This window comes from Cupressus sempervirens, chromosome 7, assembly GCF_028749045.1.
Source record: "Cupressus sempervirens isolate cs-2001-9-10 chromosome 7, ASM2874904v1, whole genome shotgun sequence".
NCBI lineage: Eukaryota > Viridiplantae > Streptophyta > Pinopsida > Cupressales > Cupressaceae > Cupressus > Cupressus sempervirens.
The window spans coordinates 237804750-237823627 of NC_143124.1; the positions used below are offsets into that span (position 1 = coordinate 237804750).

Sequence of the window (18878 nt, forward strand, 5' to 3'; positions counted from 1 at the left end):
TGCCTCTTACACTTCATTTATCCAATCTAGGTTCATGGTTCCATAGTCATACTTAGGAATGACTATTTCTTCATCTAGAGTAGGGTCTCCATATTGAAGTACCCTTGCAACCTTAATAGAGCTTGAGCCTAGTGCTGAAATTTTAAGTGGTATTCCTTCAATGCTTGGATATTGAGTCACTCCAGTTGGAGTCCCTATTGTAGGCAAATTTATCAATGTTTATACTGCCTCTTCTTCCTTCTCCTTAGTACTTTCCCTATCCTCTTTAGATCTTTCCTTGTCAATTATTGTGATCTATGGGGGTGCACCTTGTTCTTGTGCAGTAGGAAGAGAAGTTTCCATCTATCCTATGTGATCATTTCCTTGCTCCTTGGCAGTTGTAGTGACTGTAACTGTGGAGTCAACCTTAGTTAATTTATCTTGTGCAGCTTGCTCTTTGGGTTGTCCACTTGTAGCTATTTGGATATGAGAAGGTGGTTCTTGTGGATTCACCTTCTCCTTTTTGATATCAACTAGAGCCTTTTGAAGTTTGTCCACACTCACCAAGACTGGATTTGTACACATTTGTGCTTGTAGTGTAGTTTGGTGAAGGATCTTTGTAAGGTCCTCTACAGTCAGTGGGTTTATGTTCTAACTAGAAGTTTCAAGAATATTTTGAATAGTCACTATATCAATAGGTGTGGGAATTACATGTGGAGGACTTAATGGTGGCAATTGTGTGTCCTGCACACTTTGATCTATTTGCTACTATTCAATAGTTTCCATATCATATTTTTGTGTTTTCTTCTCCACTGTAACATCTACCTTATCTTTCTCACCTTCATCTTCCTTTTCATTATCTTCTTCATCTCCGTTATTTCTTCCCTCAAAGGGATCTTCTTCTTCTTCTTTCATAGTTGTGAGGCCATAGATTAATTTCCACATTAGAGTGGACTTCTTCACAACATCCTCAATTTTATTTTGTAGAATACTAAAGGCTCTATACCATGGTGCAAATTTTCTCCCATGCCTTTTATTTGCCTTAGTAATTTTCCCTTTAGTGAGTTTAGGCATAAGATGAGCCAATGTTGACTCTCTTATTTCTTTTTCCATATTTAGGCAATAATGCCATTTATTCTCTACAATAGAATATAACTCAAGTATTAAATTATGTGGAGTATTCTTGAACTTTTCCATCATGGTTTAGAATGACTCTTCAACCATGTTCTGTTCCTCTCTATTCAACTTATTAAAATCAATTCTTTTTAAACCAGACAAGTCTGCATTATCTCTAATGTTATCACATATATTCTCCAAATCAGACTTAGTGGTGTGACTTACCACTCTAAATTAGTTTTTGTCATTAGATTATGTTCTCTCTTGTTCCACTTTTCCCCAGTGTTCTTTTCAATGGCTTCTTTAGAATCACTCCTTAGGGTTTTTGGTTGTTCTAGGGATGGATACCTAGTTATACTATGTATAATTCTTTTAGTAAATTTTATAGGTCCATCCTCCAACCCTAGGCATCCATCATGTACCCTACTTAGCACAATTCTAATCCATTCAGTCTTCAGTAGGGAAATCTAGGGCATGGGTTAAGCCCTTCCTCTCAAAAATTTGAAATTCCTCTTTGAAGACCCCATTCTCACATAGTTTATTGTATGCTTCCCTAATTTTCATGTCACCAATAGTGTCTATCTTGCAATTATAGCACCTCCTCACATCTTGTACAATGACAACTTTAGGTGGAATCATGGATAAAGCTCCAGCAGTGTCATTTTTATATGCAACCTCAGGGATTGGTCTAAACTCAGGTTGTTTAACTTCATTACTCACTAACTAAATTTCAAATGACTCATTTTCCTAGGGTTTTCTAGAGCTAAATTCCATATTTGTAAACTAGGGTTTCAACATGTAGAAATTGCTTAACTGTGTAGCTCGGCACTAGTATAAATACCTTGAATCAATAAAAAAGTGTTGAATCTATGTTGGAATCTTCTCAAATTCATCAATCTCTACTTGGAAATCCTTTATGCACTCTTCTTTCTATTGCTCTATGTTCGTGATGATGAAAAATGAGCAAAAACTCAACCTTATACCTTTCATTTTATGGCATTTAATGCTTAGTGCATATATAGCTATCCACTTGGCTCTTTATGTAATTCTATTTCACTCAACTTCCACTGATTTTCCAATCATTCAACATTCACTAGAGTTTCCCTTACTCAGCTTCCATAGGAATTACCTTTCACTCGGTATCCACTATTAACTCAGCTCCTACTAACTTTGGCAAACAACTCGGTATACACTAGGATTTTACTGGACATCTAAGGACAACTTTCCTTGCTCGGCAATACTATGAAAATTTTGAAGATTTAACCTTGCATCTTTATTCATGCTGATTTATTTTGGGAGATGATGTATGATAAAACATTAAATATCAGTCCCACATACCTTCTTTTTCTTAGTTGGATGAAGTGTAAACACTTGACCTTTTAGCTGAAGTGATCCCTCCATTGGATGTGTTGCTTCCATCTCTTCTCTTCCATGTCCAATTCATCTCTCCTCTGATGTGTTCAAAAATGACTTTTCCTTTTCCTTTGTTGAACTTAGAATTGGGTGCCTTTGACCTAGTTGGACAATACTTCCTGATGTGTCTTATCTTTAGACATTTGAAACAAGTGGTTTGACTCAACCACCTATTGTAGTTGCTGCTAAAGTGTGTTCTTATACAATTCTTAGGAATGTGTCCATATTCTTGACAATAGTGCCAACTCTGCCTAGTGTTGTAGTCCCAATTGTAGTGATGTCCATGACTATTTCTCTTTTTTGGTTAATTTGGTGACAACATAGGCTTTGATCTTTATTCAAAGGCTCTATGTCCATACTTCTTGCAATTGTACTAGTGACCTTCAAATCTTGGTTTCGTAATGGTTCTAGTCATGTAGTCATGTGCCTAATGACCTTGCTTATTGCACCTGTGACAGTGGCCCATGTTTTAGTTTTTCATAATGATTGGCATTCTTGCTCCTACACACATTAGAGGTATGTACCTTTTTACCACAAAAATTCCAAGTGGGTTTAGTGTTTTTACCTTTGTCACTTCTTTCTTCTTTGGTCTTGGATGACTCTCCTTCTTCAGTGTTAGTGTATCTTAGTCTTGAAGTGTAATTGCTAGATCTTGGTGATTTTAGTAGTTTTTCAAAGTACTTGATAGCTTCATTAGGTTTGTTGAAGCTTTTTGTAATCTCCTTCTCTCTTCTCAAGTCATTTTTTAGTTGTTAATTTTGCATCTTTAGTGTGGAGATCTCAATGTCCTTGACATTTAGCTCATGATGGGAATTCATCATTTGGCTTAGGATGTCTAGCATCATGTTGGAAACTCTTGCAAGCTCAATTGACTTTTCCTCTAGTCTATTGGCAAGGTTTCTCTTGTCATCTTCTATCGTAGCTTTATCTTCAATAGCTCTCTTCTTATGTTCAGTCACTTTGCAAAGCATCATGGCTTGTGATTCTTGCTCAATCTTGAGAGATATGATCTCTTTTGATTGAGCTCTATTTTTCTCCATTAGGTCTACAATTGCTGCATCAAACTTCTTAGAATCTCCATTGGAAAACACTTTTGAGGTGTCAATCTCCTTGTACTATGTATCATTCTCAGTTATGGAAATATCTCTTCTTCTCTTTAGGGATTTCCTCAACTCTTCCCTAGCTTCTTCCAGAGAATGTAGAGTGGCATGTATTTCAATCTCCTAGTTCTCTATGATTTTCAAAATCTTGTAGACTTCCATTTCTAGATATTTTCTTCAAGCTATAAGGATTCTCCTTGTAATAACTTGGCTTTGATACCAATTGTTGGAATTCACAAGTGGCAAGATTTACTTCTGAGGGTGGGTGAATCAAAAGTAATAAAATTTATCCTCTAAAACTTTTAACTAAAATAAATACATGCATATAGCATATGTAATTAACATGAAAGTAAAGGCATGCATAAAAATAGACAACACAATATTTGATCACCCAGAAACCCTCCAAAATGAAAAGGTAAAACTGGGGTTGGGATGACACCCACATTTTGTCACTGTGGCAATATGTAACTGGTTAAGGTTACAAAGTTTTGACCATCATCAATGGTCTACCCTATGAGAGGCCTACCCTATTAAAGGCTCAACACTCTATTGAAAGTGCATTTGTCTAAAAGATTTACAAACACTCACTTGGAATGTCACCCTGTTAAAGGATTTACAAAATGGTTGTTAAACCAACCTATCTTCATAGGATTTTCATTCTCCTAATACAATGTTTAGAAAGTATAGTAGAATTTTTTGGCCTAATTACTTACGATCTTCAATTGCTGATTTTAAATCAATGTTCTATCCATTATGAACTGATCCTCTCTGATTTGATATAGCTTTGTACAAAGTGTTGATCCTCTATTCTATTGTTAACAAATATTTCAATTCCCCTATTTCACTAAGCCACCTATACTTTTCACCCTTCTACTTCTTCGCTCTCTTTTCACTCTCTCCAATACTCTCTTTTGGATACTTGAATTATAATGGTTCGTCCTTCTTAAAAAGGTTTTTGTGACTTAGGGTTACATATGAATCTATGGCTAAGATACATTCATTTTGCCTCTTTAGCATTTCACTTTTTTGATTGGTTGCATGTGAAGTACATAGGAACTCTAAAAGATTCAATGTTATCTTTAGGATTTGAAATCTGTCTGTTAGCTATCATGCAACATGATTTGCATCTGAGTTTCTGAAGGCACAAATTCATATGACAATACTATGTCACTTGGCACTTGTTGATTGTTGATGCTCAGCACTTGTTAATTATTGATGCTCAACACATATAAGAATATTTTCTTGCTCAGCACCTATACTTTACTCGACACATATAGTGATTCATGATCTATTGTCACTCGGCAGTTGAAACTTGCTCGGCACTGTCTATCTACTCGACATTTGAATAGTTCAGCACTTAATAAATTTTTAGCTTGGCACATACTATAGCTCAGCATCTATATTATACTCGGCATCTATATTATACTTAGCATCAACTTAGAGATTTCTTAAGTGTGTTGACACTCAATTGTCAAAAGCAATCTAAGACCAACAAAAAAATCTTGGGTTGCATACCAAAAAAATCTTAATTTGTGTGCCAAAAAATATCACATTGTGTGTTGGAAAATGTTGATTTGTGTGTCCAAAAATCTTATTTTCATACTGAAAAATCTTGATAAAAATCACAAAATTATCACCTCAAAAAATGTGCCCAATCTTGGAGCAACATATTTTTTCTTTACATTCTATGTCCAAATTGGACAAATTTTATATGAAAATAAGAGTTTTGGGTGCTCTGAGTTCAATGGTGATGTTCATTTAGGCTCAAAGTGACCCAAAAACTAGTAACCCCCTAAATTCAATACAAAATGACTTTGAAAAATGAAACCCTCTAAAATAAAAAGAACATAACTTAAAGCCAAGCTAGACCTCTCATAAATAGAACAAGGGCATGAAGATTTGGAGCTTTGATGCCATGTTGAATTTGATGATAGATCAACCCCACAAATCCCAAGAATCACCTGCATGCAAACACCTATCAGACACAAACATGGAGTGTCAAAAAAATTCAAACAAATATTAAGATTGTTTGATCTACTAGCAAGACGACATCTATGGTCAAATTTCAAAATTAGAGAAATACGATAAAAAAGCTTACAAATTCAAAATTTTCAAACATTGTATCATATGAATTGGTGATATAAATGTTGTACTAAAAATTTTCATCTCTCATAAATGAATAAATCATTCAAATTTTGACATCAACGGCAAAGTTTTCAATCTATAGAGTGGTTGAGTTTGCTAAAGTTATTAGTTGGTGAAGAAATTGAAGAAGATACATGTGGAGAAATCATAAGTGAAACTAACTCTATTTCTTCCTTTCTCTAAAAAAAGAAATAGGTAAATCATAGATAATCATTTTTGATATTTGAAGCCATAGTTTAAGTAAACACTATAAGGAAGGAAAAAACCTAGGATGTGTTATCAAACAAATTATAGAGAAGATGCCTCCTAGAATGTACTCTAGTAAATTTTATTATGAGGATAGGAGATTGCAAGATGATTTCCTTGAGAAATTGTACAAATCCAAGCAAGGAAAAGAGGAAACTAAGTTCTAGAAAAACCTAGGAGATGAAACCTACCATGGTTTAAAGGATAGGTTCAAAAGTATTGTTGATACCAACATGTCAATTAAGAATTTACAAATATTTAGATGGTGGTATGGCTAGGTGAATGCAGGGAGCCCACTCAATAATGTTTGGCAACACAACATAGGAAAATTGCTAGTCCCCACTATGTTTTTAGACATTGAGTTACTCCTTGAGTTGGTAGAAAGGTATGACCCCATTACACATGAGATTAGAGATGTAGATGGGAATGTCTTCCTCAAAATTGATGCAAAGGAAATCAAGCAGGATTTCATTTTGTACTCAGCTAATGAGGTAACTGACAAAGTTAATTTTAAAATTCTTTAAGAAGCATTAAACCATGTAGGGGTTGATAGAAAATAGAAATTGATTATGTCTTTCAATAAATAAGTGGATGGTGTAAAGTTGTCTCATCTAGCTATCTCATATAGCTTGGGAAATTGTAATCATTACAATGATGCTTTTGTAAACACACACACGCATAGCTATGTATCAGGATCTAGGATTACTAAACAACAAGAATGTTATTAAGGCCATAATGTGGATGTTCTTTAGACTTCAAAAGGATGGAGAAACTATAATATTTGATTTCCCAAGTTATTTAGATAAAAAAATCAATGTGGGAACTTCATATGGTTTTCACTATTGATGTATTTGATTTTTTTTCATAACAAAAATTGTTTTACACAATATATGGATTTGGAATTTGAAAGAGATGGTGAACCACTACTAGTCCAACTATGGACTACCACTTTGTCTTCTAATTGGGAGGGGTCTAATGTTGTTCTTTTTGAGAATGAGTTTGGATCAGTATTGAGGAAGAGGATTTTTACAAAATGTGAAGAATTTCCCTCAAGCTTTAAGGGAATTTTTTAGGCCAATTGACTATGATGTTAGAACAAATATATGTCATCAGTGGGGGGACATCTACTTCTACAAACATGCAATAGTTATTAGATTATATGGTTTTTTAGGGAGACCAATTATGTTGCCTAGATATGTACCTTTAAGGATGGGATTTTTGGAGGTCATAACATAGATTCCAATGTTGCATGACACTGACTTCTCACTAGCCAAAGTTAGAAAGGGAAATTTCTTCCCTAACCTCACCTTATTCCACCACTTTGCAATCATGACAAAAAGTAGGAATGAATTGGTATATTTTTTAATCCCGTACAATATGGAGGTTAGTTCAAAATGGCTAAATGATATTGAGGGTTTCTATGCAAGATTAATGTGAAAACTAAACATGAACCCTAGGGGTGCCTATGAATTTGATTTTCCTAAAGATATAATTAGAAATGATTAGGATTTGGAATATTAAAAGAGGAAAAATATTGGATGGGATGTTTATCAGGATGTGTTAAGTGAGATTCATGAAAAGGATCCTAACTATGACCCTCTCTCAAATTGAAAAATTTTTGAGCAAAGATTGAGAATAATTTTGAATAATTTTACAAAAATATATATCACAGTGAATGAGAATTTAGGGAAGAGCAAGAAAAAAAATCTCATTGTTGTAGACAATGAAGAAATCCTTAATTCTTTGTTACAGTCAACTAATATAGTCCCAAAGGAAAAGAAGGGGAAAAAGAGAGCTATATAGGAAGTACTAGCCCCTACCATTAAAACAAGTGAAGATCCCAAAGCTCAAAATAGCTTGAGGATATATCAGAGAAGAAGATTGGGAGAGAAGCCTATTGATCCAAACATAGTTGAAGTCCCAAGCATGGAAGCTATCATAGCAAAAGATCCCAAAAGGAGATCTTTGTCCCTTAAATTTCCCAATCCACCTCCTATATCTTCTCATACCATAGAAGCTCATGTTGAAGATGTATCTAAAGGAAAGGAAGTGAAAACTCAAAGAGGGAAGCTCCCCATAAAAAAAGAGCATACTCAACAAATAGAGCAGCCAAGGGGATTAAAATTTCCTTATGATGATGATGAAGAAGAAGAAGAATATTTCTATATCCCTAAGGAATTGTTGAGGGGAATGAACCCTCAAATCCCTACAACCCCTATTTCTGACATCACCACAAAAGAAATAAAAGGCATTATCCCTAGATAATTAAAGAAAGAGGCATGTGATGTAAATGTAGAGGATGATGAATTTGTAAAATTAGTGGCATTCAAGCCATTTTTGTGGCGGCATTATAGAGAGGACTCTCTAAAGAGAGTTAAGGAAAAGAGAAAGCATAAACCAAATTTGACCCTAATGATTTGGAACAAGAAGTAAAGAATGAAATGACGATCATGTTTGAGAAAATCACTCTAGAAGAAGGGAGGCAGATAGTCAATCAAGCAAGGGTCTAGTTGGCACCTAATCTCAAGATTCATTATGTCATTGCATTTGATTCAATCATGAAGAATATGAGATTGAAAAGACCACATCTAAATGGTTTTGAAGACATATCAAGTGACATATACTATAGTAAAGACTTGGTTACCTTGGCAACATGGAATTTTACTGCATCTAGATGAGAAAGAGGAGATGAGAATAGCACTGGGGTCAAAGGGAATATCATTATACAAAGGGTAAAAGATGTTAAGATCCCTAATTTAACCATGAATCTACAAGAACAATTTTGTTATCTTCACGATTTTTCCCTAGATAAGTAAAAGATATATGAAGATCTACAAGAACAATACTGACATGTTAATTCTTCTTATGAGCAAAGAACAAAAGAGACAATTGACCTAAAAAATAAAATAAACATGTTAGAAGGAAGAGTATATGAGTTAGAGATTTCTAAAATCCCTAGTGCTATTGAGCCATCTATTAAAAATTAGGGAGGTCTATCCAAATAGCTGAGCATTGTGTCATTCTCTCAACAGGGTTAGTTACAATAGGCACATGACAAATGAAGCAAAAAGTATTCTGCATTGATAAAATAAGTGGTAGACTTAAAAATCTAGTTGCAGAATAGTAAAGACAAACATAACTTTGATAAAAGAATCATTTTCAGAACTATATTGATGATATTACATGAGAGGATAAATGCAAAATTATTCAACCTTTATGAAGCATGCAAAACATTATACTTGGCAATCAGTAAGATGGAAGATGACAAAATGTTGGTTAAGCCTACCTATTAGAAATGGATCACCCAAGTACAAAAAATGAAGAAGGTAGAATTATGTGCAAGGATAGATCCTAATTCTTCCCAAAATGTTATACCAACTACTAAAATTGTCAACTCCTTGAAAAAATTCTCAATTTTGCCGGATCATATTGAGAATAGATTGATGGAATTAAAAGATGCAATAGAAAGCTACTAGGGCACCTTGGTCCTACCACTTCTAGATATAAATAAAAATATCAAGGAATTCATTGATTGGAAAGTAGAGACTATTACTAAGATAAATAATATAGTGAAAATTATAGCAAGTAATATGAATATGGCACTTTTTTAAGAATGCATTTCCAAATTGGTAAATTCTTGCACTTTTTATGAAATTTTTGAGAAAGAGTTTACTCAGGCTATAGTAAAGTACAACTTATATAGATGGTTGACAGATCAGATCCTTGAGCATGCATGGTATACAGATGACGAATATCATGAATGGGTAAATAAATATGATCCAGATGATGATTCAAATCACGAGGACCCACCAAAATAACTTTTTAAAATCATTTTTCTCTCAAGGATGGGGAATATTTTGTATAAAGGTGGTTATATCTCACATGTCACATCAGTACTATTTGTAACATACTGATGTAAGTCATTTGTTTTATTTGTAACAAGTGAATTTGTCAAACCAATGGATGACATGTATCATTTGTTGCCTAAAGATTTTTTGCAACACACCTATATAAGTGAGTTTCCAAGGCTAACAAAGGGTCCTAGAATCTTTTTTGTTGAACTAGTTTTGTTCATTTTCTGAGTCAGTCCATATACACTATATAGTAACTTTCCAAAAGTTAGAAAGAAAAACATGTTGTAATATCTTATTGGAAAGAATACTTTTGAGAGGGGGGCGAGGGGGTGGGGTGAATCAGAAGTACTAGCTTTTGACCTATTTTAAATCCTTAATAACATATCTTTGAAATGAACATGCATGCATATAAACATTAAGCAATCATGAGAAACAAGTATGCATCACCACATAACACTTGAGGTTTTGGTAACCCAAAAACCCTCCAGGAATAAGAAGGTAAAACTGGGGTGGGGATGATACCCACAAAAATTACTACAGCAATAATGTTTAACCACTTCTGATGGTCTGCACTGTTAAAGGCCTACCCTATTAAAGGCTTTACACTGTATCAATAGTGACCTGGTTAGAGGATTTACAAACACTTTACATGAAGTACTACCCTGTCAAAGGATTTAATCACCTATTTAAAGGATCTAAAAAATAGCTATTAAGCTAACCTATCATCATAGGATTTCCTTTCTAATACAATGGCTAAAGAGTATTAGGTATAATAAACCTGATAGCTTACGATCCTTGATTTTTGAATACAGGCACTTGATCTGCTTTCTTCTAATCTTGATCCTCTGAGATCGGATATTCATTTGTATCCACTACTTTTGTTCTTATTAACTAAATATTTTTCTGTTGATCTCTTCCTCTAAGTCCTTTTATACTTCACTCTGAAAATATTTTACCTTCCTCACCTTCATCCCTTTTCATACAATGAGACTTAGTCTTCCTTATAAAGACATTTGAAGACTTAGGGTTAGATGTGGATCTATGATCCATATTGAATCTTTGTTTCTGCTCATTCCTTATACTTCTATCTTGGTTGCATGCCTTCTCCATTTTTCTTATTGGCTACATGTAGATTGCATAGGAAATTTAAATGATTTGATCTTATAACTTCAATCCTTCAAGATTCATCATATGTTGGCCATGCAAATGGTTTACATCTAAGTTTGTGAAGTTGCAAACTCATATGCTAATTCTAAGTTACTCGGCACTTACTACTTCTTGATGCTCAGCACCTTTTGTAACTTGGCTCCTATATCATTCCTATCTTGCTCGACATTGTTTATGACTCAGCACCTATAGTCACTCGGTGCTCGATCTTCACTCGGCACTTGAAGATCACTCAGCACCTGATGGCTTTCCTAACTTGGCACAACCTGTAGCTCGACATACATAGTGTACTTGGCTTTAATGTAGAAAGTGGTTAAGTGTGTTGGCACTCAAGTGTCAAAACTATTCTTAGTCTAACAATCTCCCCCTTTGACATGAGTGTCAAAAACACTTAACTAAGCATTATTTATCTGATCTTATGAGCACGTTCATTGATCTACTTGATGTATATACAGAGGTTTTTAAAAAAAAACTTGGATCAAAATGTTGTAACTTACAATATATACCTCAAAAATTATCATAACTCCCCCTAAGTTGATCATGCCTTGTCATGTGAATTCTGATGTCTTGTGCCATTATGCCTAATATTCTCTTTAATATATCTTCACAATATTATCTTTCCCTTAGAAAATTATCTCCCCCTTTTTGATACAAATGTTAAAGGGTCCTAAATAGTAATGCCATGCTTGGCCAAAAATGTCTTATTTACCTCAAGGAGAATTTAGAGAGCTACATCCTAGATATTTAAGGCAATATCCAATGACTTTTGTTGGATTGCAAGCTCTACTGCTAGATCAACAAGTCCTTTATGTGTAGAAATGTCTGGATCCTTCTTCAGAACTATTTTTGCACACATTTTCTCCTTGTGTAATACTTCCAAGTGAGGAGTGATGGAGGCTTGGATTTGCATCAGCTTTTGTTTGATAGTGGCCTCTTCTGCTGATAATGCAACTAATTCCCTCTAAGTGTGAAGTGTTTGAGCAAATTTCTTTTCACTTTGTGCAGGATCTAAGGGTAGTTGCATGTTGGAGAGCTTTAATTTACTCTCAAGATTCAAAATTTTTGGATTTATTTCTTGTGTGAACCTGGAAAAATCACACAATTTGTTATAAAGGGAAAATATGTTCCCTAATACACTCTTTACATTTTCCAATTTCTTAGCTAGGTCAACCTGTCCCAAAATTATGTTATTAGCTATTTTCTAGTTGACTTTTCCTACAAACTTCTTTTCTGACCATTCCATTAGTATCATGGTCTTCATTATTCACTTGGTCAACTATATCAGAGAGTTGCTCAAGTATTGGCCTGTTTGCATCTGGAGGTTGAAGAGTAAAAGAATCCATGAATATATCTTTTATCTCATTCATTGCCTGCTTGTATTTGTAGTCTTTCCTCATTGCCTCTTGCCTCCTTCTCTTATCTAATGCACTCTGTATTTCATTCATCTTTTCCTCATTTAGAGTACTTGAATCATAATAGGGTATTTTAATTTCTTCATCAAGCTTAGGAATACCATAATGAATGGTCCTGGCTACCCTAGTAGAACTTGAACTTGGTGTACTGACATGTAGGGTCATTGTTTTAGTACTCAACTTATGACTGGGTTTGGTGGGAGTTCCTGTTTTTGGTAATTCAACCAAGGTTTGTATTATAGACTCCTCTTTCTCTGGTGTTTCTTCATTGTCCTCTTCTTCTTGCTTGGCTTCTTCTTGTGTCACTACTATTGGAGGTGTACTCATTGTTTGAACTATTATCCCTGTGACTACCTCTATTGTTGCACTCAGCTCTTGATGAGCTTGAGTTTCTATTCTTGGTAGTGATGGAGGTGGTAGAAATGTAAGCCCAGCAGTTTGAATGGTTTGAGGTGGTTCTTGTGGTGACACCTTGGCTTCTTTGAGTTTGTCTACTGACTTTTGAAGATTATCCACACTGACCAGTATAGGACTTGTACACAATTATGCTTGTAGAGTTGTTAGGTCAAGGGTCTTAGGTCAAGGGTCTTAGTAAGATCCTCTACAGTTAATGGATTGATGTTTAGACATGTGATGTCAACAACATCCTTAATCTTTATGATCTCTGTAGGTGTGGTAGTAGAGTGAGGCAGGCTGGGAGGTGAAAGTTGTGTGTCTTGTACACTTTTCTATTCATTAGTACCTTTGTCTTCATCTTTTCCTTCCTCCTCTCTTTCTTGGTGGCACTTAAAATTGTATCCTGTTTTGAGTACCTATTCCAAATTTTGAGTTACTTTAAGCCCCTATGAATGCTTTGCATGCATATGTACCCGACTGTAGAAATAAGGTCTAAATGGTGTTTCATGTTTCTAACACCCTTCTTTTAGCTTGCATATGTGTTCTATGATGATAGATTGACATTTCAAACCATTCTGCAAAGTCCCATTTTAAGCTAGTGTTTGTTCTGCATTTTCTGTCCATGTTAAACAATGTTCAAAGGGCATGTTTGCATTTGAATATATTTCACCCAGTTATATTTCATGGCCTACCACTTTGAGGATATTTAGTATGCATATCATAGAAACTATGTTCCAAGTTTCAAGTCATTTCAAATTTGTTTGATCAGTTTTCAAACGTGATTCTATTTACAATTTTCAAAGTTTCACTGGTAATCAAAAGTGCAGATTGATTGAGAGCCCTATTCAAGATGTCATATCTTTGATTCTGTTATTGGTAAGACTAGATGGTTTGTTCCCTTGCATTCTACTCTAAAAATACTACAAGTGTTTCAGTTCTCAAGCCTTGACGAATCCGTCTTCACACTTTACTAGGCTCATTCCATTCGTAAAAAATGATATTTTACTAGTATCCACTATTATGCAAATCCAAGTAGCCAACTTTGCATGCTCGCCAAATACGCCCCGTGATTCGTCATGATCCCAAATCATAGAATCATACTTTCCTCATAACAAAGTACCCGTGCCCCAATTTTTAGAACCTCAAGTGCCCATTTGCCCAGCTTTCGGGGCCAAAACCAAACATAATTTCCACCTTTCTGATATGTTTATCTGCAGGCAGTTTGAAGTAGGTATGTTGGGAGGTCAATACCTTTTGACCCCGATATCATCATGCGACAAGATTTAGTAGGCCTGTTAGGTATGTTGGAAAGAACAAAGATCCAAAGTTTTGGGATTTGATTAGGTGTTTTCATCATTTTTTAAGGCCAACCGACAGGCCCTATCATCAAAAAATCACAGTTTGCAAAGAGCAGAGTAAAATGAGTTTTTAATGATGACATAGTGTCACATACATGGAAAACATAAAGAGCTAGAGACAGAGTATGGCAAAGAGCCCCATGCATAAGGATGGTGGAATTGCAGTTAGCATTAAGGTGCAAAGCTCCACCCATATCCATGCGCAAGAATAGACAAATGGTTCATAACATTGAAAGAGGGTACAATGGTGTTTGGAGGGCTACAAAGAAGGTTTATAATAGGATTTTTAAAGGCCATGTGGCATGTGGATTCCCTTGTTTGAAGTAGTAAGAGAAAGACAGGGGAGTGCTTTGAACATGGGCAGCATCAACAGCAAGGGCATCCACCATAGTCAGCATTCAGACATTCATGTGAAGGCAAGGTGGCTTGCTAAAGAAGAAGTCAACATCTAAATAAAACAAGGGAGGAATCAATGCATCAGAGTTAGAATTAATGCCTACAACTCATAGCCACCCATGCATAAGAGGAGGTAGCCTAGGTTTGAAGACCAAAGAACAGTCCGCGCAAAATAAGGCTTACATTGGGCATTTTTTGTCCCACATTGGGGAGGTGACGGGTGAAAAATGTGTTTATATACCTGAAAGCGCATAGTTTAAGGTGTCTCAAGGACACATTGGTTTGTAACTGGCTGCCCATGTGCAAGGAGGGGCCTGCCCATGGGTCAACAAACTTTGACTGCCCATTGTCGTAAGATCGCGGCTCAAGTTTTAATGCCTCTCGATCTTATGATTCATCGTAAGGTCAGGGCTCAATTTGCCAAGGCCTTCAATCTTACGATGAGTCATAAGATCATATGGAGATTGCTGAGCCGCTACGATGATACAACCGGGTATGGTGCTGTAAGATCACAAAAAACAAATTTGTAGCCCCTGCTATTATGAAAAGTGCCTTGGTCGTGAGATCGAGGCTTGGGATTTGAAGGCTTACGATCCTGCAAGGTTTGTAGGAGTGTGGAGAGATTTTCATTCATGTGTGATGCTGTGATGGGGCCCATGTCATAGGGTCATAAAACAAAAACTTTCAGCCTTTCGATGCTATGAAATGAAAAAATTTAATTAATTAATGGCATTTCAAATGATGATGACCCAATGGGAATTTGCCAAGTGTCATAGACAGAGTGGAGGGATAAGGGGAAGAATAATAAAATGATTTAAAATCAAATCCCATTTGTCTCCAACGCTCAGATTTTCAAATTGAAAAGATTGGATTTATTTTTAATGTTTTATATAGTTTGACTATATAGGCATTTTAAATTTTTCAATTTAATTGTTATGTTTAGCTTGGGGTGCCAAATTTTCAGAATGCTCTTAGGGGAGCAGTTTTTATCAAAAATATGGAGTGTAATATACCATTGGAACCAAGAAAGAGAAAACTTTCCATTTTTGTGATCAATTTCTGTACAAGTATCAGCCAGTGGCAGCTACAAAAGCTTTTTTGATTTCAAGATCTTCATGGTGAAATGTGAAATTCAAATGTTGTAGATGAAATTGCAACCAAATATGAAAATATTTTCATCATTCTTAGCTTCTCCAACAATTTCCAAGATGATTTGATGGTTTCTAAATGTAGTTGGAGAAATTATGGTTTTCAATAGCAATGCAAGTTGATTTTGCCGACGGATGCAACTTGACATGTTGAGATCAGATTTCTTGGACCCTCAGTACAGATTTTTTGGGATCATTAATGGTTTTTTAAGGGCAGGTAGATAGAGGAAGTTCAGTTTCAGCAACTCCATTTGTGAAGATTTCTCAGTGGGACAAATGTCAAATTCAACTTGCATTTCCTGAGATATCTTCTCCTATATATCTCCTTCTTCTACTCTTTGTACGGGGTTCCAATTTTTTGAAGATTTTGGGTGGATTGTGAGACCACAAGTTTGGTTCCAATTTCCTGGGTTTTCTTACAAGTTGTGATACCAATTTTCTCATTGTTTTCCTATTATGAACAACATGTTGTATTCCTTTTGAAGTACAAATATATTACACAGTCACTTTTGTGTGTATCTTTTGAGTTTTTGTACGCAGATGATGTATTATTTTCAATGAAATTAATGCAAAGAGTTTAACCTTCTTAGTTTCATTCTGATTCTCACCTCCTGCTTTTGTCATTTGCAATGTTCTGTGTTTAAGAACTAAGAACTTGAACCCAATTACATCCCCTTAAGGTTGTATATCAAAATAGATTTGTTGTTGGAACAAAGCTCCAAGTAAATGCTTGATTATACTGATAGGATTGCAAGTTACACCAGAAGGATATCACCATAAGTACGAGAGTTTTAATGAATATTGATGTCTATTTGCAAGTCAAATAGATAGATCATATGCCTGAATATATGAGTATGTTTCATTTATCCATCTACATATTAAAGTTCAATTGATGCCCAATGGATAAGGGACTGGTCAGCTTGAAGGATGCATGTTCTCTATCATTGCATACTCGGGTTATGCTAAGAAATCAAATCAAAATGAATATCAATTTCCCTTTTTATCTTTTGAAGAACTAGAATTGTAGGTCATGGCTTATTTGTGGTCACTTTCCTTGGTTATAATTTGCTACTATAATCAAGAGGGTTACCAGCAAATTGAAGAAGAATATTGACCATATCTACTATAGAGGGTATTCTTGCAATGAAGTATCAAGATAAATCAGAAAAATCCATTAGGTTTGCCCTCCTTGGCTTAGTAGAGCCTAAAGTGAAGTGGGTCTGGTTGACTCTATTAATTGGTCTAGAACTAAGATTTAGCCTTGCTAATTATAGGATTTAGCTCATCCTTGGGCTTGTCCCTGGTCTTTTTTCTTGGTATCAGGTTTAAATCTACCTAGTATGTTCTTTACTAGAAAGAACTCCAACATCTTCAACCTTTTTTCTCTTCTTTTGTCTTCTATTCTCTCCTCTTCCTTCTTTCTTCAAGTTTAGCAGCAGCTTCCTCTTTGTATACCTCTTCAAGGACATCTTTAGTTGTCTTGTACAAGTTTTTCCAAACTCTTGCAGTTCTCTATACAACTTCTTCAATTTTGTTTTGCAAGATGGAGAATGCCCTATATTTAGGTGTAAACCTTTTACTATGCCTTTTGACTGCTTGAGTACCTATTCCTTTGTTAAATCAGGTAGTAGGTTTGCTAGGGTTGATTCCCTCATCTCTTTCTCCATCATTAGATAAAAATGCCATATGTCTTCTATAGTTTTAGACAATTCCTTTGGCAATTGTCCATCTAGTTCAAGAGGTGTATACTTGAACTATGTCATTAATGCATAGACTGATTCTTCTATGCTATTTTGTTCCTCTACTGAACTTATTGAAATCAATCTTTTCCATTTCACTTAAGTCTCCATTCCTAATCTTCTCACATAATATATCAACTAAAGATTTAGAAGGATGACTTACCCTTTCAGTCTGATCTTCTTCATCAGTATCAGGTTGGGCCACATATCTTTTCCTTTTCTTTGGCTCTTCCTATGCCTTTGTTTTCTTCTTTGTGGCTTCCTCTTTGGCCTTTTGGGTAGAGGCCCTTGTTGTAGCTCTGGTTGTTGGCTTCTTGGGCATTTGCACGGCAGCTTTCTCTGGTGAAGGCTGAGAAGAAAGAGGTGTCTTTTTCTTTCTTTTGATGACTCTACCTTTGATGGGTGCCTTCTTGGTTTCTGCTTCCTCGGCACTCTCATCTTTCTCTTCAAGTTGCTCTTGTTCTAGCTCACCTTCTTCTTCTCCTTCACTAATCTCTTTTGCTTCACCTTTTGCACTAGATTCCTTAACACCAAAGTTCTTCTTTATGTACTTTACTAGCTTGTCCTTCTTCTTGACTGTAGTGGTTGTCTTGAGTTCTATAACAACTCTTGATTTGATAGTGTCAGATGTTCCAAATACCTTGGTAGATTTGTCCATTTGCTCTACAAGTAATGTTGTGATGGTTGCAGAAGCTTGGTCAAAATCAAGCTCATATCCCAATGGTCCAAGCCATCTTGTTCTTGGAAGGACTACTTGAATGTAAGTATAATCAAGATCAACAAGAAAACATATGTCATTTACATGCTTTTCTGCCAGTGAAACTAGTATTCTCATTCTTTTCTTCATTGCATTTTTGAAATCCTCAAAATAGATAGACATTTGATCATCAAAGCTATCTCCCATTTGTGCAATGAAATCATTAATTTGATCCTTAATGGTTCTATTCTGACTCCAGTTAATTTTTCCAAATGAAGGGAATTCCTTCATTGCATAGAAGAACATACAAACCAACACTAAACCAAATTTACACTGTGCTCCCTTGGACTTTCTAATAGCTCCAAGATTTTCATTGATCTGTTGCAATAAGAGCTCTGCAAGGTCATAGGTGTGGTCTTTCTTTACAAGCTTATATACCACATCCACTGCTAAGTAGGGTGCACTATTTAACCTGTTGGATTGATAAAACTTATGTGATATGATCCTTACAGCAAAGTCTAGAAGGGGATTAGTTATGGTGTCTATAGTCATGCCTCTATTATTCCATTTTGCACCTGTGTTCTTTTCAATTGTCTCCTTCTTTTCACTTCTTAATGCCTTTGGCCAATCTAGGGTTGGAAAACCTGTAACCCTATGAACCATTTCCTTAGTAATTTTGACTGGTCCTTGTTCTAACTAGAATGATCCATCA

At 35.4% G+C, this 18878-nt stretch overlaps 1 protein-coding gene across 1 annotated transcript in view; it reads right to left on the bottom strand.

Moving 5' to 3' along the window:
• The window catches only part of LOC149546384 (uncharacterized), a 152685-nt gene extending 137850 nt beyond the window's left edge, over positions 1–14835 (bottom strand). Inside the window, exon 1 of the mRNA XM_089793965.1 lies at positions 14824–14835. Coding sequence (XP_089650091.1) covers positions 14824–14835 — 12 coding nt within the window. The remainder of the gene's footprint in view (positions 1–14823) is intronic.
• Positions 14836–18878: the final 4043 nt, after the last annotated feature.